Raw genomic sequence first — 21,292 nt, forward strand, 5'->3', positions numbered from 1 at the left:
AGGACGGAGCACAGCAAATTGTATAGTTAATTACTTGGCTAATGACACGGCTAGGTACTCTGTATTTGTTGACATCAAAGGAGCCTTCGACAAATCACAGGGAATTGTGATTCTGGACGAGCTTGCATGCATGGGTGTCAAGCGGAGACTCATGAAATGGGTTGAAGACTACCTCACAGGAAGGAAAGCCAAGGTTTGCTTCAATGGAGCAGTCTCCAGAACAATGAATATGGAACTCGGGACCCCCCAAGGCGGAGTCTTAAGCCCTACACTATTCAATGTACTTATGAACGCCATTGCAAATATTGATTTTCCGGAAGGAACACAACAAGTGGGATATGCAGATGATGTCCTAATACAAGCTCCCACCTTGGGAAAAATAAAACATTCCGTTGAACTCCTCGGAAGGAAATGTATTGAGCTCGGTTTCACACTCTCCACAAACAAGACGAAGGCATACTCCCATCACAAGCGGAGAGCAAATGAAGAATTACAAATTAATGGTGTAACACTTGAATGGGTTGACCACTATCGGTACCTTGGCGTCACTGTCGGCTCTAACAAGGGAAAGAAAGAGGAGCTCAACCAACTCATAGGAATATGCAAAAGTCGACTCAGGGCACTGAAAGCCATGACCTGGAATGGACATGGAGCCTCTATTGCCGTGCTTAAAATGATGTACACAGCCTATGTGCGCTCCGTCATAGACTATGCCGCACCAGTTCTGTGCACCTACTCTCAAAGCGATATGAAAAGGCTTGACAGCTTTCAAATAAAGCCATGACAATCATTCTTGGAGTTCCAAGAACTGCCAAAGCGTCTAATCTAGGAGAGGAGTTGTCCCTCCCCAGTGTTAAAAGCAGATTAAGAAGCTGAATGTTAAGCTTGCAATTAGGAAAGCCAGAGATCCCCATTACAATGATATTGCTAAGAAAAAACTGAGCTCTGTACTACATTCAGGGGGAAACAGGAGAAGCAAAAAATGGCATCACAGATCAGTCTGCTACCTCGAAGAGCTTCACCTGCTTGAGCAAGCCCGTGAGCTCCTGCCTGTAGAGAGGTTACCTCCCTGGGAGGATGACTCATGCAAGATCATCATCAATGAAATGGCAACGAAAAAAATCTCACATGTTACCACAATAAATGAGGCACAAGTATCTCGAGGAAATTTATAAAGAAGCCGGAAATGAACTAGATCAAATCTACACTGACGGGTCATCTAATCCTGTCAATGGCAGGGCTGGTGCAGCATACACGGTAATCAAGGATAATACTTTCCAACGCAGAAATGAAGAAAAAGCACGTATTGAGAACTATGCCTCTTCAACGCAAGCAGAGCTAACTGCCATTGTTATGGCGTTAAGGTTTCTTGAACGGAACACTAATGGTGCAGTGATTTGCACCGATTCAAAAGCAGCACTGCAAAGCCTAAGTAAAAATCGGGCAGAAAATCTTGCAATAGTCGCTGAAATTAAGAGAGCTGTTAGAGTACTTACCAATCAGGGAAGAGTCGTCAAGTTTCTGTGGATCCCCTCCCATGTTGGGGATCCCCTCCCATGTTGGGGATCCCCTCCCATGTTGGAATATGTGGGAATGAACGAGCAGATGTGCTGGCTGCTGAAGGTGCTGAAGGAGACCATATTGAATACTTCATACCCAAGACTCAACTACAAATTAGAGGTATTATCAGGCAACATCACTGTGACAAGGTAACTGAGGAAAGGAGGATAGAAGCACAAACCAGTGAATCTGTACGATGGTACAACATGGTTGCAGCTGGCAATCCCAATCATTATGGCCGAAGAGGAGGAGGACGAGGGAGAGAATCAGTAATAGCGAGAATCCGTCTTGGATACAAATATCCATGGAGATATGGAATGGAAACAACAGTTGATCAGCGAAGTTGCAGAATCTGTGGTGAGAGTGATGGACACCGCCTTGACCACTACGTGAATGTGAACACCTGAGAGACATTAGAAGTATGTGTAGAATAATAAACCCCACATTGTTTGAGTTAGGAAAACACTATTTGTCAAAAATTAATACTGTTCTTAAAAGATTTCCCCATTTTGCACCCGCAAGATAACGTAAGCATTTAAGGGTTGATAGATGTTAATCTTCTTGTTTGAGGAGCTGTTCACTTGAGACAGTTAAGCAAGTCCCAGCTGTGTCTGGGTACAAGTGACAGGATGAACAACCCAGCGGGTTTTCTTCCTATTGGGGAGTGTTGTACATGCTGCTATGGCGGTGTGTCCACTCACAAGATGAGTGGCGCTGCCCAATACTGTCACTAGGGCGGTGTGTCCACTCACAGGATGAGTGGCGCTTCCCAATACTGTCACTATGGCGGTGTGTCCACTCACAGGATGAGTGACGCTGCCCAATAATGTCACTATGGCGGTGTGTCCACTCACAGGATGAGTGGCGCTGCCCAATACTGTCACTATGGCGGTGTGTCCACTCACAGGATGAGTGACGCTGCCCAATAATGTCACTATGGCGGTGTGTCCACTCACAGGATGAGTGGCGCTGCCCAATACTGTCACTATGGCGGTGTGTCCACTCACAGGATGAGCGGCGCTGCCCAATACAGGATGAGTGGCGCTGCCCAATACTGTCACTATGGCGGTGTGTTCACTCACAGGATGAGTGACGCTGCCCAATACTGTCACTATGGCGGTGTGTCCACTCACAGGATGAGTGGCGCTGCCCAATACTGTCACTATGGCGGTGTGTCCACTCACAGGATGAGTGGCGCTGCCCAATACTGTCACTATGGCGGTGTGTTCATTCACAGGATGAGTGGCGCTGCCCAATACTGTCACTATGGCGGTGTGTCCACTCACAGGATGAGTGGCGCTGCCCAATACTGTCACTATGGCGGTGTGTCCACTCACAGGATGAGTGGCGCTGCCCAATACTGTCACTATGGCGGTGTGTTCACTCACAGGATGAGTGGCGCTGCCCAATACTGTCACTATGGCGGTGTGTTCACTCACAGGATGAGTGGCGCTGCCCAATACTGTCACTATGACGGTGTGTCCACTCACAGGATGAGTGGCGCTGCCCAATACTGTCACTATGGCGGTGTGTCCACTCACAGGATGAGTGGCGCTGCCCAATACTGTCACTATGACGGTGTGTCCACTCACAGGATGAGTGGCGCTGCCCAATACTGTCACTATGGCGGTGTGTCCACTCACAGGATGAGTGGCGCTGCCCAATACTGTCACTATGACGGTGTGTTCACTCACAGGATGAGTGGCGCTGCCCAATACTGTCACTATGGCGGTGTGTCCACTCACAGGATGAGTGGCGCTGCCCAATACTGTCACTATGACGGTGTGTTCACTCACAGGATGAGTGACGCTGCCCAATACTGTCACTATGGCGGTGTGTCCACTCACAGGATGAGTGACGCTGCCCAATACTGTCACTATGGCGGTGTGTCCACTCACAGGATAAGTGACGCTGCCCAATACTGTCACTATGACGGTGTGTTCACTCACAGGATGAGTGACGCTGCCCAATACTGTCACTATGGCGGTGTGTCCACTCACAGGATGAGTGGCGCTGCCCAATAATGTCACTATGGCGGTGTGTCCACTCACAGGATGAGTGACGCTGCCCAATACTGTCACTATGACGGTGTGTTCACTCACAGGATGAGTGACGCTGCTCAATACTGTCACTATGACGGTGTGTTCACTCACAGGATGAGTGACGCTGCCCAATACTGTCACTATGGCGGTGTGTCCACTCACAGGATGAGTGGCGCTGCCCAATACTGTCACTATGGCGGTGTGTCCACTCACAGGATGAGTGGCGCTGCCCAATACTGTCACTATGGCGGTGTGTTCACTCACAGGATGAGTGACGCTGCCCAATACTGTCACTATGGCGGTGTGTCCACTCACAGGATGAGTGACGCTGCCCAATACTGTCACTATGGCGGTGTGTCCACTCACAGGATGAGTGGCGCTGCCCAATACTGTCACTATGGCGGTGTGTCCACTCACAGGATGAGTGACGCTGCCCAATACTGTCACTATGGCGGTGTGTCCACTCACAGGATGAGTGACGCTGCCCAATACTGTCACTATGGCGGTGTGTCCACTCACAGGATGAGTGGCGCTGCCCAATACTGTCACTATGGCGGTGTGTCCACTCACAGGATGAGTGACGCTGCCCAATACTGTCACTATGGCGGTGTGTCCACTCACAGGATGAGTGACGCTGCCCAATACTGTCACTATGGCGGTGTGTCCACTCACAGGATGAGTGGCGCTGCCCAATACTGTCACTATGGCGGTGTGTCCACTCACAGGATGAGTGACGCTGCCCAATACTGTCACTATGGCGGTGTGTCCACTCACAGGATGAGTGACGCTGCCCAATACTGTCACTATGGCGGTGTGTCCACTCACAGGATGAGTGGCGCTGCCCAATACTGTCACTATGGCGGTGTGTCCACTCACAGGATGAGTGGCGCTGCCCAATACTGTCACTATGGCGGTGTGTTCACTCACAGGATGAGTGACGCTGCCCAATACTGTCACTATGGCGGTGTGTCCACTCACAGGATGAGTGACGCTGCCCAATACTGTCACTATGGCGGTGTGTTCACTCACAGGATGAGTGACGCTGCCCAATACTGTCACTATGGCGGTGTGTCCACTCACAGGATGAGTGGCGCTGCCCAATACTGTCACTATGGCGGTGTGTCCACTCACAGGATGAGTGGCGCTGCCCAATACTGTCACTATGGTGGTGTGTTCACTCACAGGATGAGTGACGCTGTCCAATACTGTCACTATGGTGGTGTGTTCACTCACAGGATGAGTGACGCTGCCCAATACTGTCACTATGGCGGTGTGTCCACTCACAGGATGAGTGGCGCTGCCCAATACTGTCACTATGGCGGTGTGTCCACTCACAGGATGAGTGACGCTGTCCAATACTGTCACTATGGCGGTGTGTCCACTCACAGGATGAGTGACGCTGCCCAATACTGTCACTATGGCGGTGTGTCCACACACAGGATGAGTGGCGCTGCCCAATACTGTCACTATGGCGGTGTGTCCACTCACAGGATGAGTGGCGCTGCCCAATACTGTCACTATGGCGGTGTGTCCACTCACAGGATGAGTGACGCTGCCCAATACTGTCACTATGGCGGTGTGTTCACTCACAGGATGAGTGGCCCTGCCCAATACTGTCACTATGGCGGTGTGTCCACTCACAGGATGAGTGGCGCTGCCCAATACTGTCACTATGGCGGTGTGTCCACTCACAGGATGAGTGGCGCTGACCAATACTGTCACTATGGCGGTGTGTCCACTCACAGGATGAGTGACGCTGCCCAATACTGTCACTATGGTGGTGTGTCCACTCACAGGATGAGTGGCGCTGCCCAATACTGTCACTATGGTGGTGTGTCCACACACAGGATGAGTGGCGCTGCCCAATACTGTCACTATGGCGGTGTGTCCACACACAGGATGAGTGGCGCTGCCCAATACTGTCACTATGGCGGTGTGTCCACTCACAGGATGAGTGGCGCTGCCCAATACTGTCACTATGGCGGTGTGTCCACTCACAGGATGAGTGGCGCTGACCAATACTGTCACTATGGCGGTGTGTTCACTCACAGGATGAGTGACGCTGCCCAATACTGTCACTATGGCGGTGTGTCCACTCACAGGATGAGTGGCGCTGCCCAATACTGTCACTATGGCGGTGTGTCCACTCACAGGATGAGTGGCCCTGCCCAATACTGTCACTATGGCGGTGTGTCCACTCACAGGATGAGTGACGCTGCCCAATACTGTCACTATGGCGGTGTGTCCACTCACAGGATGAGTGGCGCTGCCCAATACTGTCACTATGGCGGTGTGTCCACTCACAGGATGAGTGACGCTGACCAATAAACTCGCCCCTCGGGGCAAAATTTACAAAAAAATATTATAAAAAACTTGAGAAATAGGTCGACGTGTAATTAATCTTCGAACGTTCAAGAGGCGGGGCTAGGAGCCTAGCTCAACCCTGAAAGTGCATCTTGGTGAGCACATCTAGGTCAGTACATCTTGGTGAGTACATCTAGGTGAGCACATCTAGGTCAGTACAACTTGGTGAGTACATCTAGGTGAGCACATCTAGGTCAGTACAACTTGGTGAGTACATCTAGGTGAGCACATCTAGGTCAGTACATCTTGGTGAGTACATCTAGGTGAGCACATCTAGGTCAGTACAACTTGGTGAGTACATCTAGGTGAGCACATCTAGGTCAGTACATCTTGGTGAGCACATCTAGGTGAGCACATCTAGGTGAGCACATCTAGGTGAGTACATCTAGGTGAGTACATCTAGGTGAGCACATCTAGGTGAGCACATCTAGGTGAGCACATCTAGGGCAGTACATCTAGGTGAGCACATCTAGATGAGCACATCTAGGTGAGCACATCTAGGGCAGTACATCTAGGTGAGCACATCTAGATGAGCACATCTAGGTGAGCACATCTAGGGCAGTACATGTAGGTGAGCACATCTAGGTGAGCACATCTAGGGCAGTACATCTAGGTGAGCGCATCTAGGTGAGCACATCTAGGTCAGTACATCTAGGGCAGTACATCTAGGTGAGTACATCTAGGTGAGTACATCTAGGTGAGCACATCTAGGTGAGCACATCTAGGTGAGCACATCTAGGTGAGCACATCTAGGGCAGTACATCTAGGTGAGCGCATCTAGGTGAGCACATCTAGCTCAGCACATCTAGGTGAGTACATCTAGGTGAGTACATCTAGGTGAGCACATCTAGGTGAGCACATCTAGGTGAGCACATCTAGGTGAGTACATCTAGGTCAGTACATCTAGGTGAGCACATCTACGTCAGCCCATCTAGGTCAGCACATCTAGATCAGCACATCTAGGTCAGCACATCTAGGTCAGCCCATCTAGGTGAGCACATCTAGGTCAGCACATCTAGGTCAGCACATCTAGGTCAGCACATCTAGGTCAGCACATCTAGATCGGCACATCTAGGTCAGCACATCTAGATCGGCACATCTAGGTCAGCACATCTAGGTCAGCACATCTAGGTCAGCACATCTAGGTCAGCACATCTAGGTCAGTACACAAAAATCCACAAGCCCAAAAAAATAATTCCATCAAACTTTAAATCTAAAAATCTCATATTATTACAATTTTGATAAATTATTTTTTAATCCGATTTACCTCTAATAAAAAAAACTGCTTTAGTTTCAACAGCGCTCAACCGGACGACACACGCGAGTATTTATATCCGACATCCGCAATATACACTTACACTCACAACAAGTGGCACTCGGCACCTGGAGTGAGCACAAGACACTAGTGAGACAGAGGGCGCCTCAGAGTGCCTCAGTAATGGAGGCTCTCAAGTCCTCGAGAGACTGAGAGTGTATTCAACATGGGTCCCACACACACCAAGTGTGTTTGTGGGAGTCTGTGACTGATTCTTGGACACTTCTGGTGTGAGAACTGAGGTGCGGTGTTCGGTATATCTATATTGATGGTTGTGTGGGGGGTGTGGGGGCGGTTGGGGGTGTCAACACCCAACCACTCCCACGCCCTGGATGTGTGGGGGTGGTTATGTGGGGGTAGTTTGGTGGGGATGGTTGTTTGGGAGAGGATTGGGGGGGGAGTGGCTGTGTAAGGTGGCAGTGGTTGTACTCATCTAATTGTACTTGCAGGGATTGAGTTTCGGCTCTTTGGTCCCGCCTCTCAACTGTCAATCAACTGGTGTACAGATTCCTGAGCCTATTGGGCTCTATCATATCTACACTTGAAACTGTGTATGGAGTCAGCCTCCACCACATCACTGCCTAATGCATTCCACATGTTAACTACTCTGACACTGAAAAAGTTCTTTCTAACGTCCCTGTGGCTCATGTGGGTACTCAGCTTCCACCTGTGTCCCTTTGCTCATGTACTACCTGTGTTAGTCTGTCTTTATCTACCCTGTCAGTTCCAAAATAATTTTGCATGATGTAATCATGTATTCTCTAACTCTTCTGCCTTCCAGTGACGTGAGGTGCAAATCACGCAGTCTTTCCTCTTAGCTCATGCCTCGTAGCTCCGGAACTAGTTTAGTGTAATACCTTTGAACCTTCTCCAACTTTGTCTTGTGCTTGACAATATTGAAGCTTTGAGATCCGAATACAAGAAGATCTGAGAATCACGACTAATGAGGAGCCAACCCGTTCTCGCAAATTCGTAAAGTCAATATTGACTTATTAACTACGTGCATAGGTGATATACTAAACATAAGAGATACCCTTAAAAAGATTCATAGAAAACACCGACCTTACCTAACCTTGTTAGTATCTTAAGATAAGCATCTTATTGCTTCGTAATTACAATTATTACTTAACCTATACCTATTATAGGTTAGGTAATAATTGTAATTACGAAGCAATAAGATGCTTATCTTAACATACTAAGTAGGTTAGGTAAGGTCGGTGTTTTCTATGAATCTTTTTAAGGGTATCAATTATGTTAAGTATGTCACCAATGCACATATTTAATAAGTCAATATTGACTTATTAAATTTGCGAGAACGGGTTGGAGGAGCCTACGCCATCAATGCATAATGTCTAGAGCAATACTCTGAGAATGCCAACGTATTTCTAGAAACGTTAGCAATAATACAACCAACAAAGTATACATACACCTAGATGTATATATACACCATTCGGTAATGGTGTATATAGGAGCTTTCGGTAATTCTAAGGCAACGTTTGTGAATAAACTCAACTTGCTGATTGGTTAGTAAGATATTGTAGTGACCTTAATAACCCTTCAGTCGTTCATAAGCAGGCTTCAAGCCAGCTTCCATGAACAGCTTCCATGAACAGCTTCCTTGAACAGCTTCCATGAACAGCTTCCATCAACAGCTTCCTTGAACAGTTTCCTTGAACAGCTTCCATGAACAGCTTCCATGAACAGCTTCCATGAACAGCTTCCTTGAACAGCTTCCTTGAACAGCTTCCATGAACAGCTTCCATGAACAGCTTCCTTGAACAGCTTCCATGAACAGCTTCCATGAACAGCTTCCATGAACAGCTTCCATGAACAGCTTCCTTGAACAGCTTCCTTGAACAGCTTTCTTGAAGCCTTGAACAAGGCCTCGTAACTTCTGTCAGCAAAAATTCCTATCTTCAGCCGGTTAATAGGTAAGAGCATTGAACACGGGGCCAGTGGCACAATATTTTAATAGGAACTTTGGAATGTGTAACCAATTTGTACTCCACAGCCATTCTCTTGTAATATTTGTGGGACAGTCACAGTAAATTACCCTCTAAATTGGTCAATGAGGTAAGGTGAGGGAAGCTGCGGCAAGCTGAGGCAAGCTGAGGTAAGGTGAGGCAAGCTGAGATAAGCTGAGGCAAGCTGAGGTAAGGTGAGGTAAGCTGAGGTAAGATGAGGCAAGCTAAGGTAAGCTGAGGTAAGGTGAAACAAGCTGAGGTAAGGTGCGATAAGCTGAGGCAAGCTGAGATAAGCTGAGGCAAGCTGAGGTAAGGTGAAACAAGTTGAGGTAAGGTGAGGCAAGCTGAGGTAAGGTGAGACAAGCTGAGGTAAGGTGAGGTAAGCTGAGGCAAGGTGAGGTAAGGTGAGACAAGCTGAGGTAAGGTGCGATAAGCTGAGGCAAGCTGAGATAAGCTGAGGCAAGCTGAGGTAAGGTGAGACAAGTTGAGGTAAGGTGAGACAAGCTGAGGTAAGGTGAGGCCAGCTGAGGTAAGGTGAGGCCAGCTGAGGTAAGCTGAGACAAGCTGAGGTAAGGTGATGTAAGCTGAGGCAAGCTGAGGTAAGGTTGATACCTGGTTGATGGGGTTCTGGGAGTTCTTCTACTCCCCAAGCCCGGCCCGAGGCCAGGCTTGACTTGTGAGAGTTTGGTCCACCAGGCTGTTGCTTGGAGCGGCCCACAGGGCCACATACCCACCACAGCCTGGTTGATCCGGAACTTCTCTTAGAAAACAGTCCAGTTTTCTCTTGAAGATGTCCACGGTTGTTCCGGCAATATTTCTTATAGTCGCTGGGAGGACGTTGAACAACCGCGGACCTCTGATGTTCATACAGTGTTCTCTGATTGTGCCTATGGCACCTCTGCTCTTCACTGGTTCAATCTTGCATTTTCTTCCATATCGTTCACTCCAGTTCGTTGTTATTTTACTGTGTAGATTTGGGACCTGGCCCACCAGTATTTTCCGTGTGTATATTATTTGGTATCTCTCTCGTCTCCTTTCTAGAGAGTACATTTGGAGAGCTTTGAGACGATCCCAATAATTTAGGTGTTTTATCTCGTCTATGCGTGCCGTATATGTTCTCTGTATTCCCTCTGACTTGAAGAGTACAACCATTGTGATGGGATCCCTGGATTTGAAAGTTCTCGTAATCCATCCGATCATTTTTCTGGCTGACGCAATATTTGCTTGGTTATGCTCCCTAAACGTTAGATCGTCGGACATCATTATTCCCAAATCCTTGACATGCTGTTTTTCTACTATGGGAAGATTCGATTGTGTTTTGTACCCTGTATTATGTTTCAGATCCTCATTTTTGCCGTACCTGAGTACCTGAAATTTATCACTGTTAAACCTCACGTTATTTTCTGCTGCCCTATCAAAAACTTTGTTGACATCTGCTTGTAGTTTTTCAATGTCTTCAGCCGAGGAAATTTTCATGCTGATTTTTGTGTCATCTGCAAAGGACGACACGAAGCTGTGACGTGTATTTTTGTCTATATCAGATATGAGAATAAGGAACAGTAGCGGTGCAAGGACAGTACCTTGAGGTACAGAGCTTTTAATATCGCTTGGACTCTATTTTATCTGATTGACTGTTACTCTTTGTGTTCTGTTCGACAGGAAATCGAGTATCCAGCGTTCTACTTTTCCAGTTATTCCCATTGACCTCATTTTGTGTGCTATCACCCCATGGTCACATTTGTCGAATGCCTTTGCAAAGTCTGTGTATACAACATCTACATTTTGCTTTTCTTCTAGGGCTTCTGTGATTTTGTCATAGTGGTTGAGTAACTGTGACAGACAGGATCTTCCCGCTCTAAGCCCATGTCCTGGATTGTGCAATTCATTGTTTTCCATGAAACTAGAAATTTGATTCCTAATCACTCTTTCAAACACTTTTATTATGTGTGATGTTAGTGCAACTGGCCTATAATTTTTTGCCAAGGCTTTACTCCCCCCCCCCCCCCTTGTGCAACGGAGCTATATCTGCAGATTTAAGTGCTGCTGGTATCTCCCCTGTATCCAGGCTCTTTCTCCATATTTCGCTGAGTGCTCTCGCTACTGGTACTTTACATTTCTTTATGAATATTGAGTTCCATGAGTCAGGCCCAGGAGCTGAGTGCATAGGCATATTGTCAATTTCTCTTCCAAAGTCTTCCGAGTTTGTGTTAATATCTGTTATATTATCTGCAGCTTGAATGTCATTCATAAAGAAGCTGTCTGGGTCATCAACTTTCATGTTGTTTATTGGTGTGCTAAACATAGCCTCATACTGGCTTCTTAGAATTTCACTAATCTCTTTGTTGTCCTCTGTGTACGTACCTTCATTTGTAATTAACGGTCCAATACTGGTCGAGGTTTTGGATTTTGGTTTTGCGTATGTGAAAAAATATTTCGGATTTTTCTTTATCTCTTGTATAGCTTTCTGTTCCAATTTCATTTCCTCAGACTCGTATGATCGCTTCAACGTTTGTTCTATTTCTTCGATCTCCCAGCTTAGGCTTATTTTCCTTGCTTGTGATAGTTGTGTCTGCCGAAGCATTTCCGTTATTTTTTTCCTTCTGTACAGTCGTCTGCGTTCTCTTTCTAGAGTGGTCCTCTTTCTGCCCCTCCTCACAGGCACGTGCTTCAAGCAGACCTTGTAAGCTTCAGCTGTCAGTTGAGCTATTCCCTGTGTGGGAGTTTTGTCGCTTAAGACCATCTCTCACTGAATGGTTGCAAGCTCTACATTTATTTTTTCCCAGTCGATCCTCTTATTGTTGAAATTGAATTGATTGAATATTCCTTCTCGCTTGTTGGGTCTCTTAGACCTACTTACCGTAAGGTGAGGGAAGCTGAGGCAAGCTAAGGTAAGCTGAGGTAAGGTGAAGCAAGCTGAGGTAAGATGAGGCAAGCTGAGGCAAGCTGAGGTAAGCTGAGGCAAGCTGAGGTAAGCTGAGGTAAGCTGAGGTAAGTTGAGGCAAGCTGAGGTAAGCTGAGGCAAGCTGAGGTAAGGTGATGTAAGCTGAGGCAAGCTAAGGTAAGCTGAGGTAAGGTGAAGCAAGCTGAGGTAAGATGAGGCAAGCTGAGGCAAGCTGAGGTAAGGTGAGGCAAGCTGAGGTAAGCTGAGGTAAGCTGAGGTAAGGTGAGGCAAGCTGAGGTAAGCTGAGGTAAGCTGAGGCAAGCTGAGGTAAGGTGAGGGAAGCTAAGGTAAGGTGATGTAAGCTGAGGCAAGCTGAAGTAAGGTGAGGGAAGCTGAGGTAAAGTGAGGGAAGCTGAGGCAAGCATAACCCAGAGATAACATATCACAGCAGAGGCACAGAGCCGGGGGCTCAGGGATAACAGTGCCGGTAACATAACCTAAGTTTAAAACTCTGCAACGTCTTGCAATTTGCAACTTCCTACAACTTTCCAGTTGAAAATTGTGAACATAAAAAATGGCGGGTTATGAGTTATGAATATTTAATAGGATTATCAAATTTATAATAAGATTACGACACGTAAACATAATTAATATAGTATTTATGAATTTGTAAATCATAATTAAGTTGCGAATTTTGTAAATAAAAATGTGTTCATTTAGTTTTTGTAATTAGTACTGGGCTATGAATTGTTAAATTAATAATAGGCTTTTAAAATTATGATAATTGTAATAGGGATATGATAAATGTAAATCATAAAATGGGTTATGAATTATGAAAATTAAAATGTAATTGTGAACATCAAAATTGGATAATGAACTGTCATAAAAGCCTCAAACAATTTTCTTTTAAACACCAATTTGTGTCGGGAGACTGAACGCCAACAGTCATTAATTTACCCCAGTTCAGTGGCGCTGAACTTTTGTGAATTCTAAAAATATTATAATGAATTAGGCATTCTTCGGCCCGAGAACAAAGATCTTTATATTTAGCGCTAATTATCCACTGAGAAGTTAATTACCTCAAACTTTTAATAATATTTTTGTTTTTAACGTGATTCATCAGTGATGCCAAGTTTAAATAATCATATATGAATAATTCAACAAAGAACTCCATTATCACCAGGAAATACAAATATTTCAAAAAGAGTATCAGCTTTTAACACCATCTAAAGAGGCCGACATATTTGATCAACACGAGACAGATGATTGTGACGTATGATGGTAAACAGAGTCAGCTGATTGTGACGTATGATGGTAAACAGAGTCAGCTGATTGTGACGTATGATGTAAACAAAGAACAGCTGATTCAGGTGTGTGGCGGGTGAAGCCAGGAGACTGTTGGTTCTGGTGATTAATTACCAAGAAGCCTGCCAGGTTGAAGTCAAAGGCTCACTGCTTATATTCGTAGAGGGGAATAAATTCAAGGGTTTCAGTGCTACGACTTTGATATAATTCCCTTGTTTTGGTTTCAGGTTAATTGTTTATTGATCTTAAAGTGTTTATTACAGCTGAATTATTATTTTATTTGTATATTTATGAAATATATTTGTTATTCTTTGGGACTTTTGCACGAACGTACTTTAAATAATGTTACAAAGGAGAAATGTTACATGAATTTCGCAGAGAGATAATAAATTACATAAATATTTTGAAGGTTAAGGGATATCAATTAAGTATTTTACCCTCAAGTTATACTGTTATAAATTATCAATTATGTTTATAACCATCAGATATTTATTCCATAGCAAGAGAAATATTTCTGCACGCCTGTTAGGCTATTGTCACTCAGGCACCTGTTAGGCTATTGTCACTCAGGCACCTGTTAGGCTATTGTCACTCAGCGCCTGTTAGGCTATTGTCACTCAGGCACCTGTTAGGCTATTGTCACTCAGGCACCTGTTAGGCTATTGTCACTCAGCGCCTGTTAGGCTATTGTCACTCAGGAGCCTGTTAGGCTATTGTCACTCAGGCACCTGTTAGGCTATTGTCACTCAGCGCCTGTTAGGCTATTGTCACTCAGGCACCTGTTAGGCTATTGTCACTCAGGCACCTGTTAGGCTATTGTCACTCAGGCACCTGTTAGGCTATTGTCACTCAGGAGCCTGTTAGGCTATTGTCACTCAGGCACCTGTTAGGCTATTGTCACTCAGGCACCTGTTAGGCTATTGTCACTCAGCGCCTGTTAGGCTATTGTCACTCAGGCACCTGTTAGGCTATTGTCACTCAGGCACCTGTTAGGCTATTGTCACTCAGCGCCTGTTAGGCTATTGTCACTCAGGAGCCTGTTAGGCTATTGTCACTCAGGCACCTGTTAGGCTATTGTCACTCAGCGCCTGTTAGGCTATTGTCACTCAGGCACCTGTTAGGCTATTGTCACTCAGGCACCTGTTAGGCTATTGTCACTCAGGCACCTGTTAGGCTATTGTCACTCAGGCACCTGTTAGGCTATTGTCACTCAGGCGCCTGTTAGGCTATTGTCACTCAGGCACCTGTTAGGCTATTGTCACTCAGGCACCTATTAGGCTATTGTCACTCAGGAGCCTGTTAGGCTATTGTCACTCAGGCACCTGTTAGGCTATTGTCCCTCAGGCGCCTGTTAGGCTATTGTCACTCAGGCACCTGTTAGGCTATTGTCACTCAGGCACCTGTTAGGCTATTGTCACTCAGCGCCTGTTTGGCTATTGTCATTCAGGCACCTGTTAGGCTATTGTCACTCAGGCACCTGTTAGGCTATTGTCACTCAGGCACCTATTAGGCTATTGTCACTCAGGCACCTGTTAGGCTATTGTCACTCAGGCACCTGTTAGGCTATTGTCACTCAGGCACCTGTTAGGCAATTGTCACTCAGGCACCTGTTAGGCTATTGTCACTCAGGCGCCTGTTTGGCTATTGTCACTCAGGCACCTGTTAGGCTATTGTCACTCAGGCACCTGTTAGGCAATTGTCACTCAGGCACCTGTTAGGCTATTGTCACTCAGGAGCCTGTTAGGCTATTGTCACTCAGGCACCTGTTAGGCTATTGTCACTCAGGCGCCTGTTAGGCTATTGTCACTCAGGCGCCTCTTAGGCTATTGTCACTCAGGCGCCTGTTAGGCTATTGTCACTCAGGCGCCTGTTAGGCTATTGTCACTCAGGCACCTGTTAGGCTATTGTCATTCAGGCACCTGTTAGCTATTGTCATTCAGGCGCCTGTTAGGCTATTGTCACTCAGGCGCCTGTTAGGCTATTGTCACTCAGGCGCCTGTTAGGCTATTGTCACTCAGGCGCCTGTTAGGCTATTGTCACTCAGGCGCCTGTTAGGCTATTGTCACTCAGGCACCTGTTAGGCTATTGTCACTCAGGCGCCTGTTAGACTATTGTCACTCAGGCGCCTGTTAGACTATTGTCACTCAGGCACCTGTTAGGCTATTGTCCCTCTGTAACACTGAACAACCCTAATGAAGATAATATTATCTCTAGAAGATACTGATTAATACTGAGTAACACTTCCTACTGGTTGCCCTTGGTAACACTTTATTGAGGTAAAACTTGGTGATACTAGTTATTGAAACACTGGTGTTGTTACGCCAGAGAAAGTACACCCATGACTCCCCGTGGGAACCTCCTTGTAAGGTCAGCCGTGTGACCTCAGATTCATCTAGAGTTAATTAAAATATTTCCTGGCTACACACTAGTCAGTTTGTTCATATTTATGAATAGTCCTGATAGTCTTGACAAACTTAATCGTACATCTTGAGTGAACAAATTCACAAGGGCCGTGATGAGGATTCGAACCTACGTCCAAGAGCATCCCAGACGCTGCCTTAATCGATTGAGCTATGACATGGTAAAATAAATGCAACCAGAAATTCTACTGAATTTACTTGGATCCTCCAGCCTCTCTGAGACACAAACCAGGATTTTACACAATTCCCCGCATGCACTCGAGGTATGTCAAAAGGCCGTTCTACCTCTTCGCCCTTACTTCATTATTGAATGAAGAAAGTAATGAAGTAAGGGCGAAGAGGTAGAACGGCCGATAGACATACCTCGAGTGCATGGGGGGAATTGTGTAAAATCCTGGTTTGTGTCTCAGAGAGGCTGCAGGATCCAAGTAAATTCAGTAGAATTTCTGGTTGTTTCAATAACTAGTATCACCAAGTTTTACCTCAATAAAGTGTTACCAAGGGCAACCTGTAGGAAGTTTTACTCAGTATTAATCAGTATCTTCTAGGGATAATATAATCTTCATTAGGGCGGTTCAGTGTTACAGAGTGACAATAGCCTAACAGGCAGCTGTATTATGCAACATTCCTCCCTGCAGCTTAGAGAGGACATGAATACCCCCCTCTACAGGAGGCAAAGTTCAAATCAGATTTAGTACACGTTCGTAAGATGGGGGCACACGTTGTGGGGAGATCTGGCTCTAGTTTAATACTAATAAAATGTATAATTCTATAAATGCAAAATAATGATTAAATCTAAGATAGCTCGAAGGACCAGAATGCGTTATTAAATGAGAACCAGTGACTTATGGATCTCTATGATTATATGTAATTATATTCCATTAAGCAATGACTGTAAATTCTATGCATACTAGAACCAGCTTCCCATGACACATTTTTGGGGGGAGGTCTTCTATGAGGTTAGTCTATGTGTGTAACATATATTATGTAATAATAATAATGATGATAATATGCAAGCACATAGATAATGATAAATAGAATGTAATGCAAAAATTACTACGGCATATTAAATTTCAAATCATGTATATGATTAATATGCAATGATTAGAAATGCTTGACTCTCAATAATTAAATTCTATCTACAATGAAAACTGATTAAATCTCAGCTGTGACAGAGGGACGTAGGTGGAGTCCAATCTCTACAACAGTCTAGAAACAGCTTGGGATAGTGATCCATGGAACTCGTGAGTATGTGGCGGTCACACGCTTCCTCAGTGGTGTTGCCCCATGCTGCAATAATTGAATTCCATAATTTCCACTCCAAATTAGTATTCACACACATAAATGTAATATCTAAATATTTGGAGGGGAAGAAACTGCACTTACATGGGGTTTATTTTATTGCCTACAGCGTTACGACACGGCACCTACATGAACATATTTAAGAGCTCGTTAAACAGAACAAATGAGGTAAAAATGCCTGCCGAACTGGTGTCCGTGATTCTGGTAAGCTGCGTCCTTAATCTGACGTCCGAGGATGTACGGATGCCTTCTAGATTGTAAGATTTGTAGGGACCGCTTCGGAACACTGTACTATTAGTTGATCGAAAATGGCGAGAGTCCTCCTTCCTGCTCGGGTGAGCGCATGCGCATTGCCCCCAGTGGGGGCCCGAGCATAAATTATATTTATTCATTCAAGCTAAATAGGGAAGGAAGCGTTTATGAATATTGTTTATATTTTAATCAAATACTTTATGTGTTGATGTATGACTCTCACAGTGCAGATGTATGACTCTCACAGTGCAGATGTATGACTCTCACAGTGCAGATGTATGACTCTCACAGTGCAGATGTATGACTCTCACAGTGCAGATGTATGACTCTCACAGTGCAGATGTATGACTCTCACAGTGCAGATGTATGACTCTCACAGTGCAGATGTATGACTCTCACAGTGCAGATGTATGACTCTCACAGTGCAGATGTATGACTCTCACAGTGCAGATGTATGACTCTCACAGTGCAGATGTATGACTCTCACAGTGCAGATGTATGACTCTCACAGTGCAGGACAGTTAATGTAGACTGCACAAATAAAACGAGAATCCTTTGGAGGTGGGAATGATTTTAGATTATGATATTAATTACAAGAACAGCGACCAAGCTGGGTAAAGCAATTCCAGTAAACTGTTGTATACTAAAAGTAAACCTATTACTAAATAATTATCCTTGATAAAGGAAAGTAAATGGTTGGACTTATATTAGATCTTCAAATATGTGGAAATGTGATGTATTTCCTGTACTAAGCGTAATAATTAACTAACACTACTAATCCGTAGTTTAGTGTCATAGAATTCATTGCATTAGGATGTGAAACATCATGTAATTTCTCCTAGAATTGTGCAGTGGGTGGCTGACGCAAAACTGCACAATTCTAGGAGAAATTACATGATGTTCCACATCCTAATGCAATGAATTCTATGACACTAAACTACGGATTAGTAATGTTAGTTAATTATTACGCTTAGTACAGGAAATACATTACATTGTACTAAGGAATAGTAAATGAGTATTAAATAATAATGAAGCCTAATACAGGAAATTACATCCTATTGTATTAGGGATGAGAATGACTGTTGGAAATTTCCAACAAACATTCAGAAGATGGGGTTCACGTTCGTCAGATGGGGTTCACGTTCGTCAGATGGGGTTCACGTTCGTCAAATGGGGTACACGCTCGTAAGATGGGGTTCACTTTCGTCAGATGGGGCACACGTTCGTAAGATGGGGCACACGTTCGTAAGATGGGGCACACGTTCGTAAGATGGGGGCACGCGTTCGTAAGATGGGACACACGTTCAGAAGATGGGGTACATGTTTGTAAGATGGGGTTCACGTTCGTAAGATGGGACACACGTTCGTAAGATGGGGTTCACGTTCGTAAGATGGGACACACGTTCAGAAGATGGGGTACATGTTTGTAAGATGGGGTTCACGTTCGTAAGATGGGACACACGTTCGGAAGATGAGGTACACGTTTATAAGAAAGGGTTCACGTTCGTAAGATGAGGGCACACGTTCGTAAGAAGGGGCACACGTTCGTAAGATGGGCACACGTTCGTAAGATGGGGGCACACGTTCGTAAGATGTGGCACACGTTCGAAAGATGGGACGCACGTTCGTAAGATGGGGGCACACGTTCGTAAGATGGGGCACACGTTCGTAAGATGGGGCCACACGTTCGTAAGATGAGGCACACGTTCGTAAGATGAGGGCACACGTTCGTAAGATGGGGCACACGTTCGTAAGATGGGGCACACGTTCGTAAGATGAGGCACACGTTCCTAAGATGAGGGCACACGTTCGTAAGATGAGGCACACGTTCGTAAGATGAGGCACACGTTCGTAAGATGGGGGCACACGTTCGTAAGATGGGGCACACGTTCGTAAGATGAGGGCACACGTTCGTAAGATGGGGCACGCGTTCGTAAGATGAGGCACACGTTCGTAAGATGGGGGCACACGTTCGTAAGATGGGGCCACACGTTCGTAAGATGGGGCCACACGTTCGTAAGATGGGGCCACACGTTCGTAAGATGGGGGCACACGTTCGTAAGATGGGGCACACGTTCGTAAGATGAGGCACACGTTCGTAAGATGGGGCACACGTTCGTAAGATGGGGGCACACGTTCGTAAGATGGGGCACACGTTCGTAAGATGAGGCACACGTTCGTAAGATGGGGGCACACGTTCGTAAGATGGGGCACACGTTCGTAAGATGGGGGCACACGTTCGTAAGATTGGGCACACGTTCGTAAGATGAGGCACACGTTCGTAAGATGGGGGCACACGTTCGTAAGATTGGGCACACGTTCCTAAGATGGGGGCACACGTTCGTAAGATGAGGCACACGTTCGTAAGATGAGGCACACGTTCGTAAGATGGGGGCACACGTTCGTAAGATGGGGCACACGTTCGTAAGATGGGGCACACGTTCGTAAGATGGGGGCACGCGTTCGTAAGATGGGACACACGTTCAGAAGATGGGGTACATGTTTGTAAGATGGGGTTCACGTTCGTAAGATGGGACACACGTTCGTAAGATGGGGTTCACGTTCGTAAGATGGGACACACGTTCAGAAGATGGGGTACATGTTTGTAAGATGGGGTTCACGTTCGTAAGATGGGACACACGTTCGGAAGATGAGGTACACGTTTATAAGAAAGGGTTCACGTTCGTAAGATGAGGGCACACGTTCGTAAGAAGGGGCACACGTTCGTAAGATGGGCACACGTTCGTAAGATGGGGGCACACGTTCGTAAGATGTGGCACACGTTCGAAAGATGGGACGCACGTTCGTAAGATGGGGGCACACGTTCGTAAGATGGGGCACACGTTCGTAAGATGGGGCCACACGTTCGTAAGATGAGGCACACGTTCGTAAGATGAGGGCACACGTTCGTAAGATGGGGCACACGTTCGTAAGATGGGGCACACGTTCGTAAGATGAGGCACACGTTCCTAAGATGAGGGCACACGTTCGTAAGATGAGGCACACGTTCGTAAGATGAGGCACACGTTCGTAAGATGGGGGCACACGTTCGTAAGATGGGGCACACGTTCGTAAGATGAGGGCACACGTTCGTAAGATGGGGCACGCGTTCGTAAGATGAGGCACACGTTCGTAAGATGGGGGCACACGTTCGTAAGATGGGGCCACACGTTCGTAAGATGGGGCCACACGTTCGTAAGATGGGGCCACACGTTCGTAAGATGGGGGCACACGTTCGTAAGATGGGGCACACGTTCGTAAGATGAGGCACACGTTCGTAAGATGGGGCACACGTTCGTAAGATGGGGGCACACGTTCGTAAGATGGGGCACACGTTCGTAAGATGAGGCACACGTTCGTAAGATGGGGGCACACGTTCGTAAGATGGGGCACACGTTCGTAAGATGGGGGCACACGTTCGTAAGATTGGGCACACGTTCGTAAGATGAGGCACACGTTCGTAAGATGGGGGCACACGTTCGTAAGATTGGGCACACGTTCCTAAGATGGGGGCACACGTTCGTAAGATGAGGCACACGTTCGTAAGATGAGGCACACGTTCGTAAGATGGGGGCACACGTTCGTAAGATGGGGCACACGTTCGTAAGATGGGGCACACGTTCGTAAGATGGGGGCACGCGTTCGTAAGATGGGACACACGTTCAGAAGATGGGGTACATGTTTGTAAGATGGGGTTCACGTTCGTAAGATGGGACACACGTTCGTAAGATGGGGTTCACGTTCGTAAGATGGGACACACGTTCAGAAGATGGGGTACATGTTTGTAAGATGGGGTTCACGTTCGTAAGATGGGACACACGTTCGGAAGATGAGGTACACGTTTATAAGAAAGGGTTCACGTTCGTAAGATGAGGGCACACGTTCGT

At 46.1% G+C, this 21,292-nt stretch overlaps 1 protein-coding gene across 1 annotated transcript in view; it reads right to left on the minus strand.

Moving 5' to 3' along the window:
• LOC138364324 (uncharacterized) overlaps positions 1–21,292 on the minus strand; it is a 96,942-nt gene that overhangs the window by 46,653 nt on the left and 28,997 nt on the right. The window contains exons 3-4 of the mRNA XM_069323926.1: positions 20,208–20,906; positions 19,029–19,727 (exon numbers count right to left, since the gene is read on the minus strand). Coding sequence (XP_069180027.1) covers positions 19,029–19,727; positions 20,208–20,906 — 1,398 coding nt within the window. The remainder of the gene's footprint in view (positions 1–19,028; positions 19,728–20,207; positions 20,907–21,292) is intronic.

This window comes from Procambarus clarkii, chromosome 13, assembly GCF_040958095.1.
Source record: "Procambarus clarkii isolate CNS0578487 chromosome 13, FALCON_Pclarkii_2.0, whole genome shotgun sequence".
Lineage (NCBI taxonomy): Eukaryota > Metazoa > Arthropoda > Malacostraca > Decapoda > Cambaridae > Procambarus > Procambarus clarkii.